The sequence below is a fragment of the Gigantopelta aegis genome, chromosome 6 (genome assembly GCF_016097555.1).
Source record: "Gigantopelta aegis isolate Gae_Host chromosome 6, Gae_host_genome, whole genome shotgun sequence".
Taxonomy (NCBI): domain Eukaryota; kingdom Metazoa; phylum Mollusca; class Gastropoda; order Neomphalida; family Peltospiridae; genus Gigantopelta; species Gigantopelta aegis.
The window spans coordinates 30,919,611-30,941,840 of NC_054704.1; the positions used below are offsets into that span (position 1 = coordinate 30,919,611).

At 35.8% G+C, this 22,230-nt stretch overlaps 1 protein-coding gene across 3 annotated transcripts; it reads right to left on the reverse strand.

Annotated features, from left to right (window-relative positions):
- Positions 1 to 1,406: 1,406 nt before the first annotated feature.
- Positions 1,407 to 20,953, reverse strand: LOC121376140 (probable thiopurine S-methyltransferase). 3 transcript variants are annotated; one of them, XM_041503944.1, is made up of 9 exons: positions 20,810 to 20,953; positions 15,067 to 15,247; positions 12,799 to 12,891; positions 10,954 to 11,083; positions 9,088 to 9,140; positions 7,063 to 7,137; positions 3,431 to 3,516; positions 2,862 to 2,906; positions 1,407 to 1,724 (listed from the first exon to the last, which is right to left on the reverse strand). In XM_041503944.1, exons 2-9 carry the CDS (start codon positions 15,198 to 15,200, stop codon positions 1,612 to 1,614), a joined length of 729 nt encoding a protein of 242 aa, XP_041359878.1. In that variant the 5' UTR covers positions 15,201 to 15,247; positions 20,810 to 20,953; the 3' UTR covers positions 1,407 to 1,611. The 3 variants fall into 3 exon arrangements, with proteins under 3 accessions (XP_041359878.1, XP_041359877.1, XP_041359876.1); XM_041503943.1 differs by having other exon boundaries at positions 20,645 to 20,934; XM_041503942.1 differs by lacking the exon at positions 20,810 to 20,953 and adding an exon at positions 20,307 to 20,477.
- Positions 20,954 to 22,230: the final 1,277 nt, after the last annotated feature.

Below are 22,230 nucleotides of genomic sequence, written 5' to 3' on the forward strand. Positions count from 1 at the left end.
TCACAAGCGTAAAAGTCATTCAAAAGGAACAATTCTAAAGTGAATATTCAGCAAAATACCAAGTGCCATGATCAGAGACACAAAAATTAAGATGATAAGACTAAAGTTCCAAGCAAAACATACCAAATCAAACCACTTTCATTCATTTCCAAATACATGCATATATATTGAAACAAATATTCATCTTTAATGCACTATAATGTGGAAATAGTTTTATAACATTGGAAATGTTTTATTTAACAACACTTTGTATACATTGTACTAGTATATTAAAAGAAAACTGTTCTAATTCATGTTTCCTTTAACATCATATAAATTTGTTGTGACTGACCCACCATTAGGCCTACATTTGTGGTATGAAACCAATTGGTGCAGTTAAAGTTTGTTTTGTTTAACGACACCACTAGAGCACACTGATTAATAAATCATCGGCCATTAGATGTCAAACATTTGATAATTCTGACTCGTAGTCAACAGAGGAAACCTGTTACATTTTTCCTAATGCAGCAAGGGATCTTTTATATGCACTTTCCCACAGACAGAAAAGCATATACCACGATCTTTGACTAGTTGTGGTGCACTGGTTGGAACAAGAAAAAATCCCAATCAGTTGGAACGGATCCACTGAGGTGGTTCGATCCTGTGACACAAGCACCTCAGGCAAGCGTTCAACCAACTGAGCTAAATTCCACCCCAAACTGGTGTGGCAGTATGACCAGTATACATTTTCCTATTAGCACAGTTGGCAGAGTGTTGGATTCTCATACAGAGGGTCTTTGGTTTGATTCCCCTCTGTGGAGTTTTATTTATCTGACACAACACAAGAATACAATTATAAGCATTCAGGACCCATTACACAGGCAAGACAATGACACTTGATGAAATCAACTGAAAGCTTTGCGAAATGTGCACAAAGCGAACAGTACAGGCCAAAGGCCGTGAGTGGGGAGGTCTAAAGCGTGAAGTAACCCAACATGGCATGAAAGCAGATTAGAAATATTGAGAAAATGTATTTAGACCATCTGATTGACAAAATAAAGGTACCTACACCCCCCAAAAAAACCTCCTCGGATTTGGACGATTCACAGAAACGACCTAAATGGCTTTCAAATCCACGGATTTCCTTGGATCCACGGAAGATTGTCATGACTGATTACAGTTTAACTGCCCATTGCCCACAGCTCCAGGCCGAGGAGGGAGGATGTAGTATCGTTGCTATAAAAGCTCCTACTGGCAGTAGCTAGTAGGAATTTCCCTATTAGCTTACATATGGTCTGTGGTTCAAATCCCCTCAGATATTGATTTTTTTCTTACATTGGTAAATATTTAGTTTCCTTTTTTTTGTAATACACATGTATATTGAAAAAAACAAGACAAAAACAGATCTAAAGAATAAAAGGAAAGAGTTTTGCAATATCGACTCAAAACTTACCACAACTGTCATTTTATTTATGCCCTATTGTGTGTTCTTTTGTGTTATTTTACACAATAACCCAAGGGGTGTATTGGTACAAATAAATGTAAAGTAAATAAATTGGCTGAATTTACTGAGTTGGTTAGGTGTCAGTAAAATGTAGTTTAAGTTTTAAAATGTTGAAAAACTCCATTTCTCTATTTCACAATGATTAGATAGAGGTCTTCATTCTGCTCGGTAATTCCCCAAGACTTGTGCTGTTCTTCGAAAGAATCCACAGAACACACTTTTTCTACAGTGCATTTATCACCTGAAAGAAACAGCATTATACATTTAGGAGAAGTAGAGAGTGGTCGTAATATACCATTTATTTTACAAGTTGTGTCAAAATCTAACCAAGGAGCAAAAGCAAGATGGATACATTTTTAAACGATGAGTTGTAAATGAATGAATGAATGTTTAACGAAGCAGGAAAAATACATCGGCTATTGCGCGAGTTGTAAGATACATAAATGGTATCTAATGAACACAGGTGTCCTTGCACTGGCAGTTAACTTATGTATCACAGAGCAATCAATTTTGATTGTGCTTATTTCATTGGATGTTATGGCTGTGATGTCCAGATCATCACTTAGGAGCAGCCAATTGTATGTTTTTAAATCAATAGCACATACATGTGTTATTGCTATATGACATCAGATCACATATGATGTTCTCACGAAAGAGTGCAAAAACAAAAAGGGAATAGAAAGTTTGTTTGAGAACATTTAGTAAGTGGCTATGTGTCGTAACATATTGTAATTACAACACTCAGTCTGCAGAATGAGAGTAGAAACGTTCTGCAACATGGCTACTTTTATTATTAGCAGCATGCAGTCTTTTGGATGCAGGTTTTGAAGACACTAACAGCACTATTATATACAGCTAGCTCTTGTTACTTTGTGTGATGGGTAATGATAGATTTACGTAATAAAATAATAAAATTTTGCTTGGCATGGCAGTGTGTATGTAGTGAGTTTGTGTGTAGGTGTGTAGGCGTGCAGGCTCCTATTTTTGTCAGGAGCAAACGAAAATCCCTTAATCTGGATAACAACATTTATTCATATTAGCATTGCTACCAAACAACTATATTGGGTTGCAAACAAATCACTACAAATGTTTACATGAATTACAACTAATTTTGAGAGTAGAATGATGGAAATACATGTATATGGTAAAAAGGTCTCAGGTTAGCACATTTTGCCCGAATATCTCCATCATTTCTGCCAGAATTTCAGGTTTTGGCCCTCATACGCTTAATGTGTGTGAATGTGTGTTTGTTTGAGTGTTATTTATTTGTTTCTGTTATTGTATCTGTGCCTGTGTTAATGTGTGTGTGTGTGTGTGTGTGTGTGTGTGTGTGTGTCAGTATGTAAATGTATAAGTGTTAATGATTTGTTTGTCTTACCATAGAGATCACAAACTTGATTTTCACGAACAACATGAGGTGGACCTGAAAAAACAGATGTCACATAAAATTAGAAAGACTCATTTCCATAAGAATAAGAAGCAACTAGATGGGGGGGGGGGGGGGGGCTGACTGAGATTGAGGGCGCAAAGCAAAGTTTCTAGAGGGTTATGGAGTATGCTTCCCTGCAATTTTTTGAAAAACTAGATGACCTATTTGTGATTTATTTTATTCTGTTTTTATTCCTTTGTTATAATACCAATTACAAATTTAACAGGGTGGTTTGCACTGTCCTGTGCCATTGGCAGCGGCTTGGTCTTTTGTATCATGTCTGCTGCTTTTTGGTTTTTAAAATTAAAGTGGTGCCAGAATCTGTGAATGACATAACATTTTGTTTCTCTTGAATACAGCGAGGCTCCACCTCACCTATCATCATCCGAATATGTTTCGCTCCACTCGACAACACCTTAAAAAATAGGTGGTTATTCCTTTTGTCGAAGAACAAGAAGAGAATAGATTTCAGGTAGCATTAAAATCTGGAATTCTCTATGTAATAGAAAAATAATTACCTGGCCAGTTAGAATCATCAAATGATTTAATGCACAGCAATTGGCGACATCCTGGTGCCATTAGAGTCTCTAATAATGATGCGAATCTGGTAAGAAAAACAACAATAAATGACACAAATAAAATTTCATCCACAGATGCAAAGATGTAAAAATAATCGTGTGCAACAAATATATAAGCCAACCATATCTAGCCCAAGCTAACTACTTGTACGGAGTGACAGTACAAGAAAAGTTAAAAGTTTGTTTTGTTTAACAAAACCACTTGGAGCACATTGATTTATTAATCATTGGTTATTGGATGTCAGACATTTGGTCATTCTGACATATAGTTTTAGAGAGGAAACGCACTACATTAGTAGCAAGGGATCTTTTATATGCATCATCCTACAGACAGGATAGCACAAACCACAGCCTTTGATACACCAGTCATGGTGCACTGGCTAGAACAAGAAATAGCCCCATGGGCCACCGACAAAGAGTACAAAAATCAGGCACTGTAATATAAAAAAAAAAGAGGACACTTTTAAACTGAAAAAAAAAGGTTATGAAGTTCATTTTGTTTAACGACACCACTATAGCACATTAATTTATTAGTCATAGACTAATTAGTCATAAGTATTAGTCATAACGGAAATGAAACATTTGATAATTCTGACTTGTAGTCTTAGAGGAAACCCGCTACATTTTTCCATTAGCAGCAAGTGATCTTTTATATGCACTTTCTCAAAGACAGAACATACCATGGCTTTGATATACCAGTCATGGACAGTAGTTGGGATGGGGAAAAAACAATCAGTGAATGGGTCTACCAAGGGCAATCCACCTCAGCCGAGCTAGATCCCAGCCCTTCTTGTGGGTTTTGGTGATGATGTTAACTAGTTTAACGTGCCCATATATCACTAGGGTTTCGAACACGCCCATCCCAAGTCCGACCTACGATAAGATCGATGGCCTGACTCAGGATGGGGTGTGGGGGGGGGGGGGGGGGGGGGGGGGGGGGGGTGAAAATGCGCAGGATTTTTGAAAATAGCAATTAGTATAAAAATTTAATAGAATAAATTTTAAAAAATAAAAAGGTTACAAGCCGAAAAAAAAAAGAATTGACTGCTCGGCCGAATATTTATATAATTTGGAGCATTTTAGAAGGAGAGTACAAAATTAAATAAGAGAAAGAAGAGAGGATCGGACTATTTAATAAAAAAAAAAAATTTAAAGTAATTTCGACATAAAATTTTGAACGCAGATCTAAACGTTTAGTCCAATCGATATGTCCATGCGAGTGGCCTCGTTAAGGCCATTTGGGTGCACAGCTTAAAGGGACGAGATGGGTTGCATCCCGTCAAGAAAACCCATAGATTGACAGTCGATAGACGTTGAGTGGGTTTTGGGGTGGGGTTTTTTGGTATGTCCCTGTATAAATATACTAAAAGGCAAAAGTTATTGTGACATGGATTGTTTGGAGTAATAAATTTGTGAATGGATTTATGGATGTAAACCAGAGAAAATGTGCATGAAACAGCTCGAAGAAATGCAACCAAGCAGTTGTTGCAGCGATTGCATGCTTTGTGCAAGAAACATGGAATATTCTGGAGAAATCCTGTCCAGTGTTCACCATAAAAGGCCAGACATTCAGTCGCAAATCATTGCCACTCTGTGCAGAAGTCAGAAAAACACCATTAGTGAGCTGTGTGATGCAATTTCGTCATGCTACGCCTCAGTGAAAATGACAGATGGCGAGTCATAGGGATGATTGAATCTGGGACCTCACAGCGTGACTGTACGTCAATTCAACGTCTAACAGAAACACCATATAACACTTATGGCAACAATATCAACAAAACAACCAGGTTAGGGACCGTCCCCGAAGTGGCCGACCACCTGTGACAACCCCTCGCCAAGACACATGGATCCGAACCTCAGATCTGGAATGGCATTCCCAGGAACTTTCTCCAGCATTTAGTGGCCTCAATGAGATGACAGTGCCAGGCCTGTATCAATGCTCAAGGTTGGCACACTCGCTACTGACTGTGTGAACTTCCCTCTGGACCCACTTTAGTAATGTGGCTCATTTGCATATGGCAGTTGCGCCCTTTTCATGGACTATTGCTCGTTTCCATACCTTCGGACATTTCTCTTTCCATGTTATAACGTTTCATACAAGGCAGTAAAAACTTATTATCAATTATCTTTGTCTTTTGTGTGTCACGATAACTTTTGCCTTTTAGTATATATACCAAAAGACCAGGGGCCTAATTCTCTAAACTCATTCAACTTTGCGATCTCGCAGTGCAGTGCTAAAAGACTTGCAAAGAGGATGTTTTGTTGTCTAGCAAAGCCTAAGACAGCTTTGTGAATTAGGCCCCAGGTAATGGAAGAAAATGAACCTGTGTCAGCAGCAAGAGACATTTTATGTGCAATACCATGGGTTTTAACACACCAGTCATGGAGCAACACTGGTTATATATATAATGAGAAAACCCTTGAATAGAAAGTAAAAGAAAACTGAATAGAACGCCAATTGTATTTATTATTCATTAGGACTATGGAATAAAAAGAGAAGTAACTCTTCAGTTTTACTCAATCATAAAAGAAAAAAACCTGAAGGTCTACTCTGTTAATCAAATGGTCAACTTGAGTTATATCTAACAAACTGAAATAATTGTATCATCACTACATTAATTTAATCTACAACAGTTTACATTATGTTATCAAAAGAAACAGAATGGTTGAAATATATATCATGAATATACCGAAATACTTTTCAGTTTAGTGAAGAATGCTTAGTAAACAAATTGAACAACTTGTGATTGAGGAAAGGTCATCACTTAAATGTGGCATAAAAAAAAAAATGTTTTATTTAACGACACACTCAACACATTCTTTTATGGTTATATGGAGTCAGACATATGGTTAAGGACCACACAGATATGGAGAAAGAAAAAGAAAGAAATGTTTCATTTAACGACGCACTCGACACATTATTTACGGTTATATGGCGTCAGACATATGGTTAAGGACCACACAGATTTTGAGAGGAAACCCGCTGTCATCACTATATGGGCTACTCTTCCGATTAGCAGCAAGGGATCTTTTATTTGCGCTTTCCACAGGCAGGATAGCACAAACCATGGCCTTTGTTGAACCAGTTATGGATCACTGGTCGGTGCAAGTGGTTTACACCTACCCATTGAGTCTTGCAGAGCACTCACTCAGGGTTTGGAGTCGGTATCTGGATTAAAAATCCCATGCCTCGACTGGGATCCGAACCCAGTACCTACTAGCCTGTAGACCGATGGCCTACCACGACGCCACCGAGGCCGATACACAGATATTGAGAGAAAACCTGCTGTCGCCACTTCATAGGCTACTAATTTTGATTAGCAGCATGGGATCTTTTATATGCACCATCCCAGAGACAGGGTAGTACATACCACGGCCTTTGATATACATGTACCAGTCGTAGTGCACTGGCTGGAACGAGGAATAGCCCAATGGGCCCACTGACTGGGTTCGATCTCACACCGACAGTGCATCGTGCGAGCGCTTTGCCACTGGGCTACATCCCGCCCCTAAATGTGGCATAAAGACCAATAATAACATTAGACAGCCTGAAAGTAATTTTTTTTAAATACCGTTTTTGTTGGTCTTTGTTTACAGAAACCAAGGCTCCTCTATCCCAAATAGCATCAAACTGTCCAGCAAGGTCTCTGTAAAACAACCACGACAGCCACATTATAATCTACTGGGTGTTTACTGAGAAAAGTTCATAAGACTACAGTACAGGGTACCATACGGAAAATCAAATGTGAATAGTTAGTCCTGACTCTAAGTAGGTCTATTAATATCGCTTTCTGATGAAAATAGCAGTTTTGTTTTAAAATGTGTAGCCAATTTTGAATGATTTGTGGGGTTTCGGGGTTTGTCATTTTACTATATAAAACAAGTGATCACGAAATAGGTTACTGTATTTTTCTGTTTAAAAAAAAAAAAAAAATGAAGTACAAATGAGGGTGTGTATTATACAAAACAAATAATAATAACTTTCGGAATGTCTCAACAACTGATTTTGGAGTTGATGGTAAATTTTACATTTATTGCCAGTTTTATGTACCAGTAAAATAAATCTGTGCACATTATAGAGTGATACATGCTTTTTTTTGGTCAAACATTCAAAGCAGGGTCTATACATTATACCCCAATGAACAAGAAAGAAAGAAGTGTTTTATTTAACGACGCACTCAACACATTTTATTTACGGTTATATGGCGTCAGACATATGGTTAAGGACCACACAGATTTTGAGAGGAAACCTGCTGTCGCCATTACATGGGCTACTCTTCCGATTGGCAGCAAGGGATCTTTTATTTGCGCTCCCCACAGGCAGGATAGCACAAACCATGGCCTTTGTTGAACCAGTTATGGATCACTGGTCGGTGCAAGTGGTTTACACCTACCCATTGAGCCTTGCGGAGCACTCACTCAGGGTTTGGAGTCGGTATCTGGATTAAAAATCCCATGCCTCGACTGGGATCCGAACCCAGTACCTACCAGCCTGTAGACCGATGGCCTGCCACGACGCCACCGAGGCCGGTCCCCCCAATGAACAAAGTCAACAGGAAATTTCACCATTCTTTAGGTTAGTTCTTTGGTAAAACAATCATTAAACTTCCATTCATATTTGGCATTGATAATACTGTTGGAAAAGTAGTACATTGTTAACTAAATGTCAATTTGCTTAAAACATATTTTATTCGGAAAATATTCAAATTATATTTAATCACTAGTATATAATTAATTAAGTGATATTAATTTAGCAAATCATATGCATGATATGAATCTGACCAAGCTTTTAAACTGATATTTTGTCTGCAGGACTGAAATACAGGCATCAAAATAGGCAATGTGTTGGGTAACCCATGTATAGGTTCCCATGAAATACAGACCTGGTAAGCAGTGATAACCTATAGATTTGTAAAACTTATTTTGTATTTTCATTGTTACTATAAAAACCTTCATAGACACAAACAGTTGAATCCTGTTGGCTTGAATCCTGTGGGTGCTCTAGAAAGTGTTCGACCCATCAGGTAGTTTGACCTAACCATTTGGACAACAATGTGTAATTGTAACTCTGGACTTTGTTTTGATTCGAGCACTGCGGTGTATTCGACCCTTCCGAGTTTGACCTAATGAGATTCTACTGATACTTTTTTATTCATCCATACCACTGTTCTCATTGTACTGACACTGTGTGTGTATCTAAATAACACTCAGCTGATCCAAATTTAGGTGGTGTAATTTTATTTTAATAAGATTTTGTGGTAAAACAAATACCGGTACTGTTCTTGACTTTTTTAATATGTGGTAACCTGAGCAACCATTCTCAACTTATTTCGATGCCTGAAATGGAAAGGAACTCAATTGTTTCAATGCATTGTTTTCATATCCTGTTATTCCCCAGTCCTACTATATTTTTGCACTATTCCAAAAGCCAAATATATCAGTTTTCAAGTGCAAATTTTGCTATTTAATATTTCTGAACTTTTTATAAAGTAAACATGATACAGTATCTTGTTTTAGAAGCTGTACTAAATTGCCTGATATTTAGAGTTATGAATTAAACTATTTGTACTTATGTATCACAAATGTCAGTCACTTACTTGTTGAAATCAAAGAGATCACACTCAAATATTTGGATTCTGCCATCAGTAGTCTAACAAGAAAACTCAAGAGATAACTTTCATATCTGATAAATTTATATAATGCAACATATGGAAAAAACAACAAACACAAATTACTTTTGTACAACAAATCTATGAAAACTTTGCATATATACTGAACTAAAAAAGAAACTTCCGATTTGTACATTAAGTATTTGTTGTGTTAAAGAATTCATTGTGTAATGAAATTAGATAGGTAGTATTAACCTTGAGCTGTATTATCAGGATTCATGAATTTTTATCGATTATTTTTGCACTGTTAATCGTCGACAACGTGAAATTCAATTTGCACGTGCATGCATGGTTCGACATGTCCCGTGTAGTATTCGGTCAATTTGTTTTACTTGTCTTGCTGACATCGTTGTCAAGTGAACGAAAACGCTTCAAAATTTATAAAAAAAATTAACGTTTTTTACATTGTAGAATTTTTAGTATGCCAAGAATACCCAATAATTTACGCGAACAGGCGATTGGCTTGCTTGATGCTGGCATGTCGACAGAAGACGTTGCAAGGCATGTTGGGAGTTCTAGTCGAGCGGGAAGCACCAACGACTTGCCACGTCATGGACGTCCGCGTGTTACAACGCGTGGTCAAGACCCCTATATAATGAACACGCATTTGCACAATCGATTCCAAACTGCCACTGCTACTGCTGCTAACACACCTGGGCTTCACAATAACCAAATCAGTGGGCAAACTGTTCGTAATCGTTTTACATGCACGACGTCCTTACGTCGGATGCGTTTTAACGCAACGTCATCGTCTAAATCGTCTTAATTGGGCATGTGTACACACTCATTGGATACAGCGACGCTGGAATACCATTCTTTTTTCGGATGAATCCAGATTTTCTTTACAACGTGGTGATGGCAGGGTACGCGTCTACCGTAGGAGAAATGAACGCTATGCTGACTGTTGTGTTCTTGACTAGATCGTTTCGGGGGTGGGGGTTGTGTCATGGTCTGGGCAGTCATTGCCCATGGTTATCGTTCACCACTAGTCGTCATTGATGGCAATTTAAATGCTCAACGTTACCGTGATGACATTCTCGCTCATCACGTCATTCCTCTGTTCCATAACAAAGCCAACATCTCGATTTTTCAGCATGATAATGCCACCTCTCATACAGCTAGAGACACTGTAAATCTTCTTAGGACAAATAACATTGATTTCATTGATGACTGGCCCGCTAAAAGTCCTGATCTCAACCCCATCGAGCGTGTCTGGGATAGTCTGGACAGACGATTGAGGCGTCGTCCCAACCCACCCGCTAACGTCAACGAACTTCGTCAAGCGCTCATTCAGGAATGGAACAATATTCCACAGGCAGAAATCAACACTTTAGTAAATTCTATGCACCTGCGATGCACTGCAGTGGTCAATTCAAGAGGTGGTCATACCCGTTATTAAGTGGGTGGGGTTTTTTTAACCCCTACCACACTGGGCACCATGGAACACTCTTTAAACGCATATATAACAATTATTCCCCCGGTTTGTTTTCAACAAGTTATGTTCAAGCAAAGTTAGCGGAAGTTTCTTATTTTGTTCAGTATATATATATAATTGTTTGTTTTTTGTGTGTTTTTTTTGCTATTAAATAGTTACGTTCCGATGATCAATCATAACTGAAAGTTAATTAGTTGGGCTTAGTAATGTGATAATCATCTGTGATTATTTTAATAACTTAAAATTAATACTTTGCAGCCAGATTTTTTTTTTAAAAGGTGTTATTTGGAACATCCAACATTTCAGTGCTAAAGTCACCCGATAATATTTTCTATAAAACTAAGGATTTACTTTTATACCTTGTAACGATTGCCTGTAATAGTTGTCAGTGGCTCAACAGTATATTCTAGACCACTTTCTTCAAAGAATTCCTTAATAGGTATCTCACTTCCATCCACTCCAACCACATCATGACCCAGGTCATACACCCTGCAAATCAAACGAAAAAACATGTAGCTACCCTTGTGCAACAGCAAACTGTTAAATAATTATGAGGTCATTCTTAAAAAGTTTAACATTTAAAAATAACATTAATTAAGCTACAATCTCCCTTGACCAGCATACCATTGCTTTCTAATCAAACATAAAAGCACAGTTAGTTTTAATAAACTTGTGTTTTTCATTTATGCAATCTATAAGTTTTGTTTTCTTGCTAATTTTAATACAAAACAGTTCCAAAGAGTCCTATTCACAGTCTTTCTAGTCTGCCTAGAAAAGAGATAGAAATCAAAGAATGGTACATCACAGGAAGAAGCTTAAACTGGATATTTTATACTATGTGCTTTAAGTTTAAATAATAAAAAACATGTATGCTGGCCATTTGAACTCCACCATGTAATTTTCAATTTTGTCTAGAAAAAATTCAATAAAAATTCAAAATTTCCTAAATATATATCTCTCTATTAGTTTGTGAAGAATGCCCCAAGGGATCACTGTACAATCAGAACAATCCAATCAAAACTCTATAAGAAGATATGCTTCAAAGCTAAAGTTGACGGATAGATGCCATACAGACACCAGGCAAATCGGTATTAGAAAAGCTTCACCAATGAATGTCATAGCAGAGGTAAAATTTTCCTTAAATATTTTAAATTTAAAAATCTAGGAGAAAACAGACTTAAAAATTCCTAAATATCTCTCTATTATAGTTTGTGAAGCATGCCCCTGAGAATAATAGTGTATGTACCAAGTTTCAGAATTATTCGATCAAAATTATAGCAATAGATAGACTTTCAAATTTTCAAATTTTCTATTCAAATTTTAAAAACATTTAATAATAATAATAATAATAAAAATAAAAATAGACTTCAAAATTTTCAATGTTAGATTTCTATTTAAAATGTTTAATAAAAAATCATATATTCAAATTCTCTCTCTATTAGTTTGTGAAGACTGACCTAGAGAACAAAGTACCAAGTTTCAGAACTATCCGATCAAAACTAGAAGATTGACATACAAATTTTCATTTTCATTTTTAAAAACATTTAACAAAATTTAAAATTCAACATTTTTCAAAATATCTCTCTATTAGTTTGTGAAGACCACCCCTGATAATACATATACTACATTTCAGAACTATCCAATCACAACTCTAGAAGAAGATAGACTTTTAAATTTTCAATGTTAAATTTCTATTTAAAATGTTTAAATTTGATTTTCAAAATATCTCTCTACTTGTTTGTGAAGACAACCCCAGAGAATCATAGTACCATGTTTCAAAACTATCCGAACTAAACTGTAGGAGAAGATAGACTTTCAAATTTTCAATTTAAATTTTAAAAACATTTAATAAAAATTAAACATTTCTAAAAAGTTGATGGCCGGATGTCAGACAAATCAATATTAGATAACCTCCACTGACTTACATCATAGTGGAGCTAACAAACCACAGTTATCATACATTGAAAAATATCACTTCTCTTTCTATTAAAATCAGTCAAAAGACTTGGCTAGTAGTTAGATGGAAGAAAATGATTAGGTAGTACATCAAATTTCACATTGTTTGCTGTCCTGTACATGTATGTGGCAAATTGAATTAAGTTTTGTTTTTTTTCACAGCAAGAGTATCAACTAACATGAGTCAGTAATGAGTTTCTTAAATCATAAAATATCTCTGTAAAAATCTTGCATATTGTATTGCTAACCACTTCATGTCCACAGCTTTCCCACACATAGGAAAGAATATCTTGATGTGTTCTCTTCCCGCCAGCAACCGATCATTGTATACAGCCAACAATCTAAAACAAAAGACATATCATTTATAACAATATATATATATATATATATATATTTCTCTCATCCTCAGGTATATAAGACAGAGCTATCCCATGAAAGAAAGCTATGTAAGAAATTTCTATCCTACATGGGATATCACTCATTTAACATGATGTCGTTGGTAAAATATGACTTAAGGTCATTTGACACAGTTATAAATTAATATTTTGTTATTAAAACCTTCATTATAAAAGCTATCTTGTTAATTTGATATAAATATGATAGTGTAGTTTATTTATGAAAAAATTGTCAAATAAAAAAGTTATTTGTTCAGCCATCTTAGTCTATTCGCATAAAATAATGGTTTATTTACCGAATGAATGAGAGAAACAAATTCCCATCATATGTGGCCATGTCACCATGTGGGCTAGAAAAAGTATACCTTCGGTGGTGAAAATTTTAACCATGGGACTTGGCAAGCCTTGTCCCAGGTTGAAATCTCCATCACCTTGGGTGTACTTTTTCTATCCCACATGACCACATATGATGGAGTCTTATAATATTACTGATAATTACACACTAAAATGTTTAGTTACACTGCAGTGTTTACAAAGACTGAAAGAGTCACCAGTTTCAGTGGTATAGTTGTTAAAGGGGCAGGAATTTAGCTTAATCACGTGAGTGTTCGCTTAAGGTGTTTGTGTCACAGGATCGAACCACTTCGGTGGATTCATTCAACTGATTGTGTTTTTTCTCCTTCCAACCAGTGAACCACAACTGGACAAAGGCTGTGGTACATGTGCTTTCCTGTCTGTGGGAAAGTTAATATAAAAGATCCATTGCTGCATTAGGAAAAATGTGGCGGGTTTCCTCTGATGGGTTTCCTCTGATGACTACCGGTATGTGTCAGAATTACCAAATGTTTTACATCCAGTAGTCTAAGATCAATTAATCAATGTGCTCCAGTGGTATCATTAAACAAAAACAAACTTTACTTGTTACAATATTTGTCTAATCTGTAAGTGCTGGCTGTTTGATCACACCAGTGTTCATTAAATGGGCAAATGTGCAGCTGATATTAGGGGCCCATATGGACTATGTACGGTAATTGTTGAACCATCCCTAGTATCAGCTGCCCATTTGCCCATTTAATGAACACATGCGTATCATGGGATACATTATGAAACAGAGGAGGGAGGAATGTGTTTATCAAGAGTCAATTAACAAGATATCAAAACTCTCTCATTTTAATTCAAAAAGTAAAATGCAACCAGCCATGGCCATATGTTTTTTAACGAAAGAAAGTTTGTTTTGTTTAACAACACCACTAGAACACTTTGATTCATTAATCATAAACATTAGGTAATTCTGACTTGTAGGCTTTGGCCGGCTCCTCTGTCCAGAACAGGAAAGGTTGGGTGGGTGGAGGAGGGACTACCTGCACTAGCAGGTGCTAGAGAGCACTAGCAGCCCGACCAGGGTCAGTAGCAGGCGGAGGGTTGGTTTCTTAATGCAGCATGGGATCTTTTACATGCATTTTCCCAAAGACAGGAAAGTGCATACCATGGCCTTTGACCAGTTGTGGTGCACTGGTTGGAATGAGAGAAAAACAATCAGTTCAACAAGGTGGTTCGATCCTGCAATCCAAGCACCTCGGGCAAGCGCTCAACTGACAGAGCTAAATTCCGCCTCTGGTTTTTAACAAAAGATTCTCTATCTAGTATTTCTTACCAAAGAAACTAAACAAAACCTTCAATGTTCAGAAAATCCAATGTTAGTCAAATTAAGTCAGAATGATTGTAAAAGGGAGGGGTGAGTGTTGACTAGTATAAAGTAATTTCAGAGAGGGGTGATCTCGGCAATACGAAGTATTACATCGGGGGGGGGGGGGGGGGGGGGGGGGGTCAGCAGGAGTTTACAAAATACTAAATTTTGCATTATATAATTGTTGAACTGTACCTTAAACATCCTACCTCAGAAGATTCATTGGGTTTTCCCAGTCCCAACTGGTGTCCCATGGCTAGTTTATCAAAGGCTGTCCTCTCTATGAGAAATTGCATGTAAAAGGTGTCTTGCTTACCCTGTATAATGAACAAATGTTGCAGGTTTGTGTGAAGACTACATGTCATATGATTCATTAATCAATATGCTCTAATGGTGCTAAACAAAACAAAGTCTAACTTATACATCTTACTTACTTATGAACATTGGCGCTATGAAAGGCTACTTTTCTCTGTGCCCAGCGTAGTTTCCAGTAATCAACATTCAACAACGTTTCCTTAACGGTTTTGGGCTTTTCTTCTGCAACATTTTCCTTCGTGTCTGGCTCCATTTAAGATGGTGAAATTGTTTATATCTCAGCTTGAAAGTGATACACAACTGCAAATAAACAAAATAGTAATTTAAAATGATCCATGACATATTTTCAAGGCTTGAAATTCATTTTGTGGAAGAAGTCTCAGTGATTTTGACATTTTAATCTGGAAGCAAATGCTTGAAATAGAGAGACCGTTCTAGACTGTTTGTACCGATATAAACTTTAATTTATGTTCATTTAAACTAATCACTTGGATTTTTTCTTCGTCATCTTCTGTTTTGGGGGCAGGACGTAGCCCAGTGGTAAAACATTTGCTTGATGCACGGTCAGTCTGGGATCAATTCCCGTCGGTGGGTCCATTGGGCTATTTTTCGCTCCAGCCAGTGCACCACAACTGGTATATTAAAGGCCGTGGTATGTGTTATCCTGTCTGTGGGATGGTGCATATAAAAGATCCCTTGCTGCTAATCAAAAAGAGTAGTCCATGAAATGGCGACAGCGGGTTTCATCTCTCAATATCTGTGTGGTCCTTAAATAAAATGTGTTGACTGCATCGTTAAATAAAACATTTCCTTCCTTCCTTCTGTTTGTGTAATTTTTATAATATTTGATGAATATTGGTCACCCTAATTACATTGAATAGTTGTACAATTCTTGAAGATGTAAAGCAAAAGCTACTTCTGAAAATTATTGTCCGAACTGAGTGGTCAATTTCAAGACCAATGCATTTCTATAAATATGTAATTTTATGAAGTCAAAGTAGGTGGAGAAAATAATGCATACTGGGGCTATGCAATTAAGTGGATTTGACTGTAGTATTGTTTAATACAACCATATAACTTAGTTTAGTTTAAACAATATTTTATTCCATTTACTGGTGGGATTGGTCGACAGGCTACAAGCCTATATTAGGACCTTTCCCTACATTTTTTTTTTACAAACAAACTGACAAGATGACAGACAAAGTACAATTAATAGCTAACAATAATAAAACATAACAGTAGATGATTAACATAAAAGCGAGCTACAGAAAGGAAAGGTACATACATAGAAATAATACAGGTAGAGACGTAGAGAAACCATACAACTTGAAATAAACATGCAGTGACTTTCTATTTCTCCTTTCAACAAGTACTTTTGTGTGACGTTTATATATACATGTATATGGAATGTCTTGTACATGGAGGAAACAACACAAAATGAGAAAGCAGAAGCAGCTCTGTGTCAAGGTCATCTTAACACTGGTAAACATTATGTACATCATCTACAGACATTACGTGGTGTCAGAAGTGGGATAAGACATCACACTTTTGTTTTTAAATAAGCAAGGTTTAAGATATTGTTTAATAAACGTGAATCAAATGTAGAATATATTTGAATATTAAAGTCACAGACCCTATAGTTTTAATCCGTAAAAAATGGACACTGTAATGTTTGGTTAATTTACAAAGCTGTAACACATTCAAATAAAATTACAAAAGAGTGAAACAAGAATTTTTGATGCTGAAGTGGCGAAATATCTTTTAAAAAAATAGACTAGAATATGAAGAGAAAAATCATTACATGTTATTAGAAACATCAGGATGATCAGAAACAATTTGGATGTACATATACATGGATAATTTAAAATATCTGATGTACTAACATGGATAAATTAAAATAAGAATTTAAATTTTTTTAATTATCAAAAACTGCTCTATGATATAGTGAAAAATATGTTGTAATGTTTAAAAACTCTAGTCCGTCAATTTAAACATGAGGTCTGCGGGCATAACCGGTCACTTGAGTTAACTCCATCTACCAGACTCATGGAAAAGCACAATACCCATTTTCGGGGAGTGGGGATGAGAATTACCAAATACATGATTTTGGTTCTCCATGGGTCAATGAAGCTTCCCACTAGATTTAGTTGGATATGTTCTAGTAGTTGTGAAGACAGCTTAAAAGCATTTCTCTATATAACTGTAAATGTAGTAAAATTCACCCCTCCTTGGGCACAAACAGGAGACCCAACATTAATGAAATTCACAACTTTGATAAACCATCTAAAGACTTTTACATACTAGTATATGAAGAGTATGCAATTATAGCATTTCTGGAAGTAGAGAATAAGATTTTTGTTTAATTGACTCAATTTTTTCCTTTTGGGGCCCCGCCCCTCATTTCGCAATTGGGATATCAGAATGACCAAATTCACAAATGTATTTCTTCAAGTGTCAAGGCTTGGCATTTATGGAACAGATAATGATTTCAAAACACTATCTCAGTTTTTTTTCCCTTTTGGGACCCACCTCTCAGGCCCTTTTGGGGAGGGGTCAGAATGACCAAATTCACAATTTTGTCTCTCCATAGGTCAAGAAAACTTGCCACCAAATTTAGTTGGAAATGGTCTTTTAGACCCGAACAAATTACAGTTTAAATGCATTTCTTTATGTAATAATTTAGTACACTTCACACTCCCAAGGGGAAACCTGACAAACTGGGGACCTGACATTAATGATATTCACAAATTATATAAACAAACTATTTTAATTGCATTAACCTCTCACAAGATTTCATCTAGTTGGAATTAAATGGGTTTTACTAACATACTGAAATTTTTTAGACTGAAAATTCAGATGTTAATTTGAAACTATAGTGTACATAGTCCCACCTACAAACATGTCACACCCCAATTATTAAAGGCGCTCTGTCACGGATGGTTGACCTAACAAATCAAATCATTTATTTATATATGAATCATATAAACATGGCATGGTATACATTGGACAACATACATAATTAGAATATAAAATCCAAGGGGCCTGAGGGGTCAGAATGACCAAATTCACAATTTTGTCTCTCCATAGGTCAAGAAAACTTGCCACCAAATTTAGTTGGAAATGGTCAAACAAATTACAGTTTAAATGCATTTCTTTATGTAATAATTTAGTACACTTCACACACTCCCAAGGGGAAACCTGACAAACTGGAGACCTGACATTAATGATATTAACAAATTATATAAACAAACTATTGATCTTTAAATATATGATGACAATTTGGTTATACATGTAGCATTTCTAGAATTTTAAATTGGCTTAATTTTTCTCTTTTGGGCTCCACCCCTCAGACCATGGGGGGGGGGGGGGGGGGGGGGGGGGGGTTACAATGACCATATTCATAAATTTGTTTTGTCATGTGCTAAGGAAGCTCGAAACTAAATTTTTGTAGTTTAAGAAGGTTTTTAAACAAGAGGCCTGTCGGCCCATTTAGAGCTCCGCTATTTAATTTTCTATTTTGTCAGTAGTAGATAATTACTTAGTCTGTAAATCAAATGTTAAATTATTATTTGATTTTTTTTTATTTAATATAAATTCTAAAATATTTTTCTTTAGTTTGTGAAGACTATCCTAAAGATTCATAGTACCAAGTTTCAGAATTATTTGATCAAAACTCCAGAATATGACTTTTAAATTTAAATAAAAGAAAAATTATAAAATTCAAAACTTCCAAAATGTCTCTCTATTAGTTTGTGAAGACTGTCCCTAAGAATACTTATACTAAGTTTCAGAACTATCCTACCGGCCTCGGTGGCGTCATGGCAGGCCATCGGTCTACAGGCTGGTAGGTACTGCGTTCGGATCCCAGTCGAGGCATGGGATTTTTAATCCAGATACCGACTCCAAACCCTGAGTGAGTGCACCGCAAGGCTCAATGGGTAGGTGTAAACCACTTGCACCGACCAGTGATCCATAACTGGTTCAACAAAGGCCATGGTTTGTGCTATCCTGCCTGTGGGAAGCGCAAATAAAAGATCCCTTGCTGCCTGTCGTAAAAAGAGTAGCCTATGTGGCGACAGCGGGTTTCCTCTAAAAACAGTGTCAGAATGACCATATGTTTGACGTCCAATAGCCGATGATAAGATAAAAAATCAATGTGCTCTAGCGGCGTCGTTAAATAAAACAAACTTTACTTTTTCAGAACTATCCAATCAAAACTCTACAAAATGATATACTTTTAATTTTTCAATGTTAAATTTCTATTTAAATTAATAAAAATTCTAAAATTCTAAATTTCCTAAATATCTTTCTATTAGTTTGTTTACTAAGTTTCAGAACTATCCGATCAAAACTCTAGAAGATAGACATTCACATTTTTAATTAATTGTTTTTAAATTTAATAAACTCTAAATTTTCTAAATATCTATTAGTTTCTGGAGAGTGCCACAGAGGATCATTGTTCATAATTTCAGAACAATTAAATCAAAACTATAGAAGATAGAAAGTTGATGGATGGATGGATGGATGGATCCAGACAAATCGGTAAACTAGAAAATTGTCTTAATTTTCCTTGTTTGGGCCCCACCCCATAACAAGTAAATTACAGTGACATGGCAGTGATATGTGACAGAACCATCCCAAATTGTACTCGCATGCAAGGTTTGGTGATTCTATATGAATTGATAAGGAAGATATGCCCCAGAGACAATGATTTACTTTCATGTGCAGCAAACCATGAAAAGTAGGTCATAGTGACCTAGTAATGGTATGTGACACAACATCATCCCAAGTTTGATGATGTGGCATGCAATACATTTGCGATAAAGTTTTTGTTTGAAATGGTTGGTTTTCAGCATCTTCTCAGGTGTATGCACTTATTGTAACAAATAATAGTGATGAAATGGCATGTTTATATAATTAGGTTTAAAATGGTATTTTGTATGAAACCTTTTAACCAGTAATGATACCATTTTAATTGCATTAACCTCTCACAAGATTTCATCTAGTCGGAATTAAATGGGTTGTACTAACATACTGAAATATTTTAGACAGAAAATTCAGACGTTAATTAGAACCTTTAGTATAAAACAATAGTGTACATAGTCCCACCCACAAACATGTCACACCCCAATTATTAAGTTCAGAGCAAATTAAATGTGTACAATCAGGGTCAGCCACATATCATGGTTGACAATAAAATGATAGATTACCAATCTGAACAGATACTAATGCTAATTTCAAGCCCTGTTTTAAATTTAAGTCCTCCACCCCACCCCAAACAACAGCTAGTAACCCTATTAAAACTATGGTTTTCTTATATCATTTTCACAAAATCATATTGAACTATTACCATAATTACCTTTTCTGATGACACGTTTAAAGATATGTTAAAGCAAACAAATAAATGCACTGGTGGGATGACATGCACCAAAGTTGTCATCAGCGAAAAAAAAGAAATATGCCTCTTTCCGATGACATCAGCAAAAAACAAATATGCCTCTTCCTGATGACATCAGCAAAAAAAAGAAAATAAATATGCATCTTCCTTTGAATCTCTGGCGTGAGATCTGATAACACAAGTTATGTCCCTTATTCACCACTCAAGTGCATTGATTTTTGTAGTAATGCTAATACTATACTAGGCATCTCTATTTTTCTGTTAAACACTAGTATAAATAATTTAAATGCTTTTAGTACCTATCACAAGTGACTTTTGGTTCAAGTAATTTAAAAGTAATATCTGTGAAAGTGCGTGTCTCACTTCAAGATAATGTCGCGTGTCTCAAAGAAAACCCATTTTTTCATGCTATGGAATTTACTACAAATTATTTATTTCTGAACCGATTAATTTGTAAGTTGCACCAAAAAAAAGGTTATCTTCGTTATTTCCAAAACTACCGACTGCAGCCGCCGCTAGGGGCGCAGCTGCGCCCATATTCCGAAATGTTACGAATTTGGTCCACAACTGGTGGTGATGTTCGAGGTCAGAATACGCTTGTTTTGGTGACGATTTTGCACGTTTCTTTGATGTCATACGACAAGTACACATCTTCCGATTGATGTATATCCTGTTTCCGAACTTGAACGACTACAAAAATACTTGTTTTGAGACAAGTGAAACTTTGAATACTTTTTATTTTGCCCCAAAAAGGGCAATTTCACGAGATATTGAATGATAAATATCTATTGTAATATAATAAAACAGCATAAATATAATTTTTTTGTAATTTTAAAACTCCAACAAGTTAGTTTAATTTGACATCGAAAATATTTCAAGGGAGGTAACTCTGACCCGGTGACCCGCAAAAGTGAAAATACAGAATTTCACAGAAGGAACACATTTTCATAACATTAAACGTATTTGATGCTTTGTCATTATTTATCCACCCATTATTAACTTTTTGGTTAGAATATATATCATACTGAAGCGTTATTTTTAGAAGACACTGCATATTGAATTCAAAATAACTTAAAATAATGTTTTGCTTATCATGATGACTCAGCAGTTTCTGATAGCTGAAGTTTATTTTAAAAAACATTTTGATAATGCATAACTATTCAAATATAGACATGTAAATCTATTTTCATGTAAATTATTTGAATGAGTTTGGCATATGACTGTTTCAGTTTTATACAAAAGAATAGTATTAATGCAATGGAAATAAATTATTAAGTATGATACAGAGAATTTGTACTTTTTAAATCTCATATTTGTAAATACATTTTTTAAAGAAAATGTTTCAGGTACCATAACTTCTCACATCGTAACACAAACTTAAATTTTTTGGTAACCAAGTACAGTGCACAATATTTCACGCGAACCGCCGTTCTGTTCGCGTATCGGTTACGCGAACCGCAAACTGGTTACGTCATGACCTGTAAACGTTCAAAAATTAAAACTTGCAATCTTCACGGTTACAGGACGTTTATTCACGCAGACATACTACTAGTATTTCGACAAATATTTTAGGCTGAATTTTAGATACTTGATGCGCAGCAAATCAGTAAACAACGTTATATTTCAACAGTTGTAATTTGCAACCAGTCTAAAGTAAATGTTCAGTATAGAGTCGAGCCAAAAGTTTTAAAGAAATGTGCTCAGACCGCTGGGGACAGCTAAATTATCTGCTGTTATTTTATCTCTAAAGGAATATATGTAGACATAATATTGGATTGCCTATAATTTTACACATTAAAAACAGTTTTAACGTAAACAGGAATCCAAAAGTGTCACAAAAATTTAAAAAATACTAACATCGCATAATGAGCTTTGAAAAAACAAA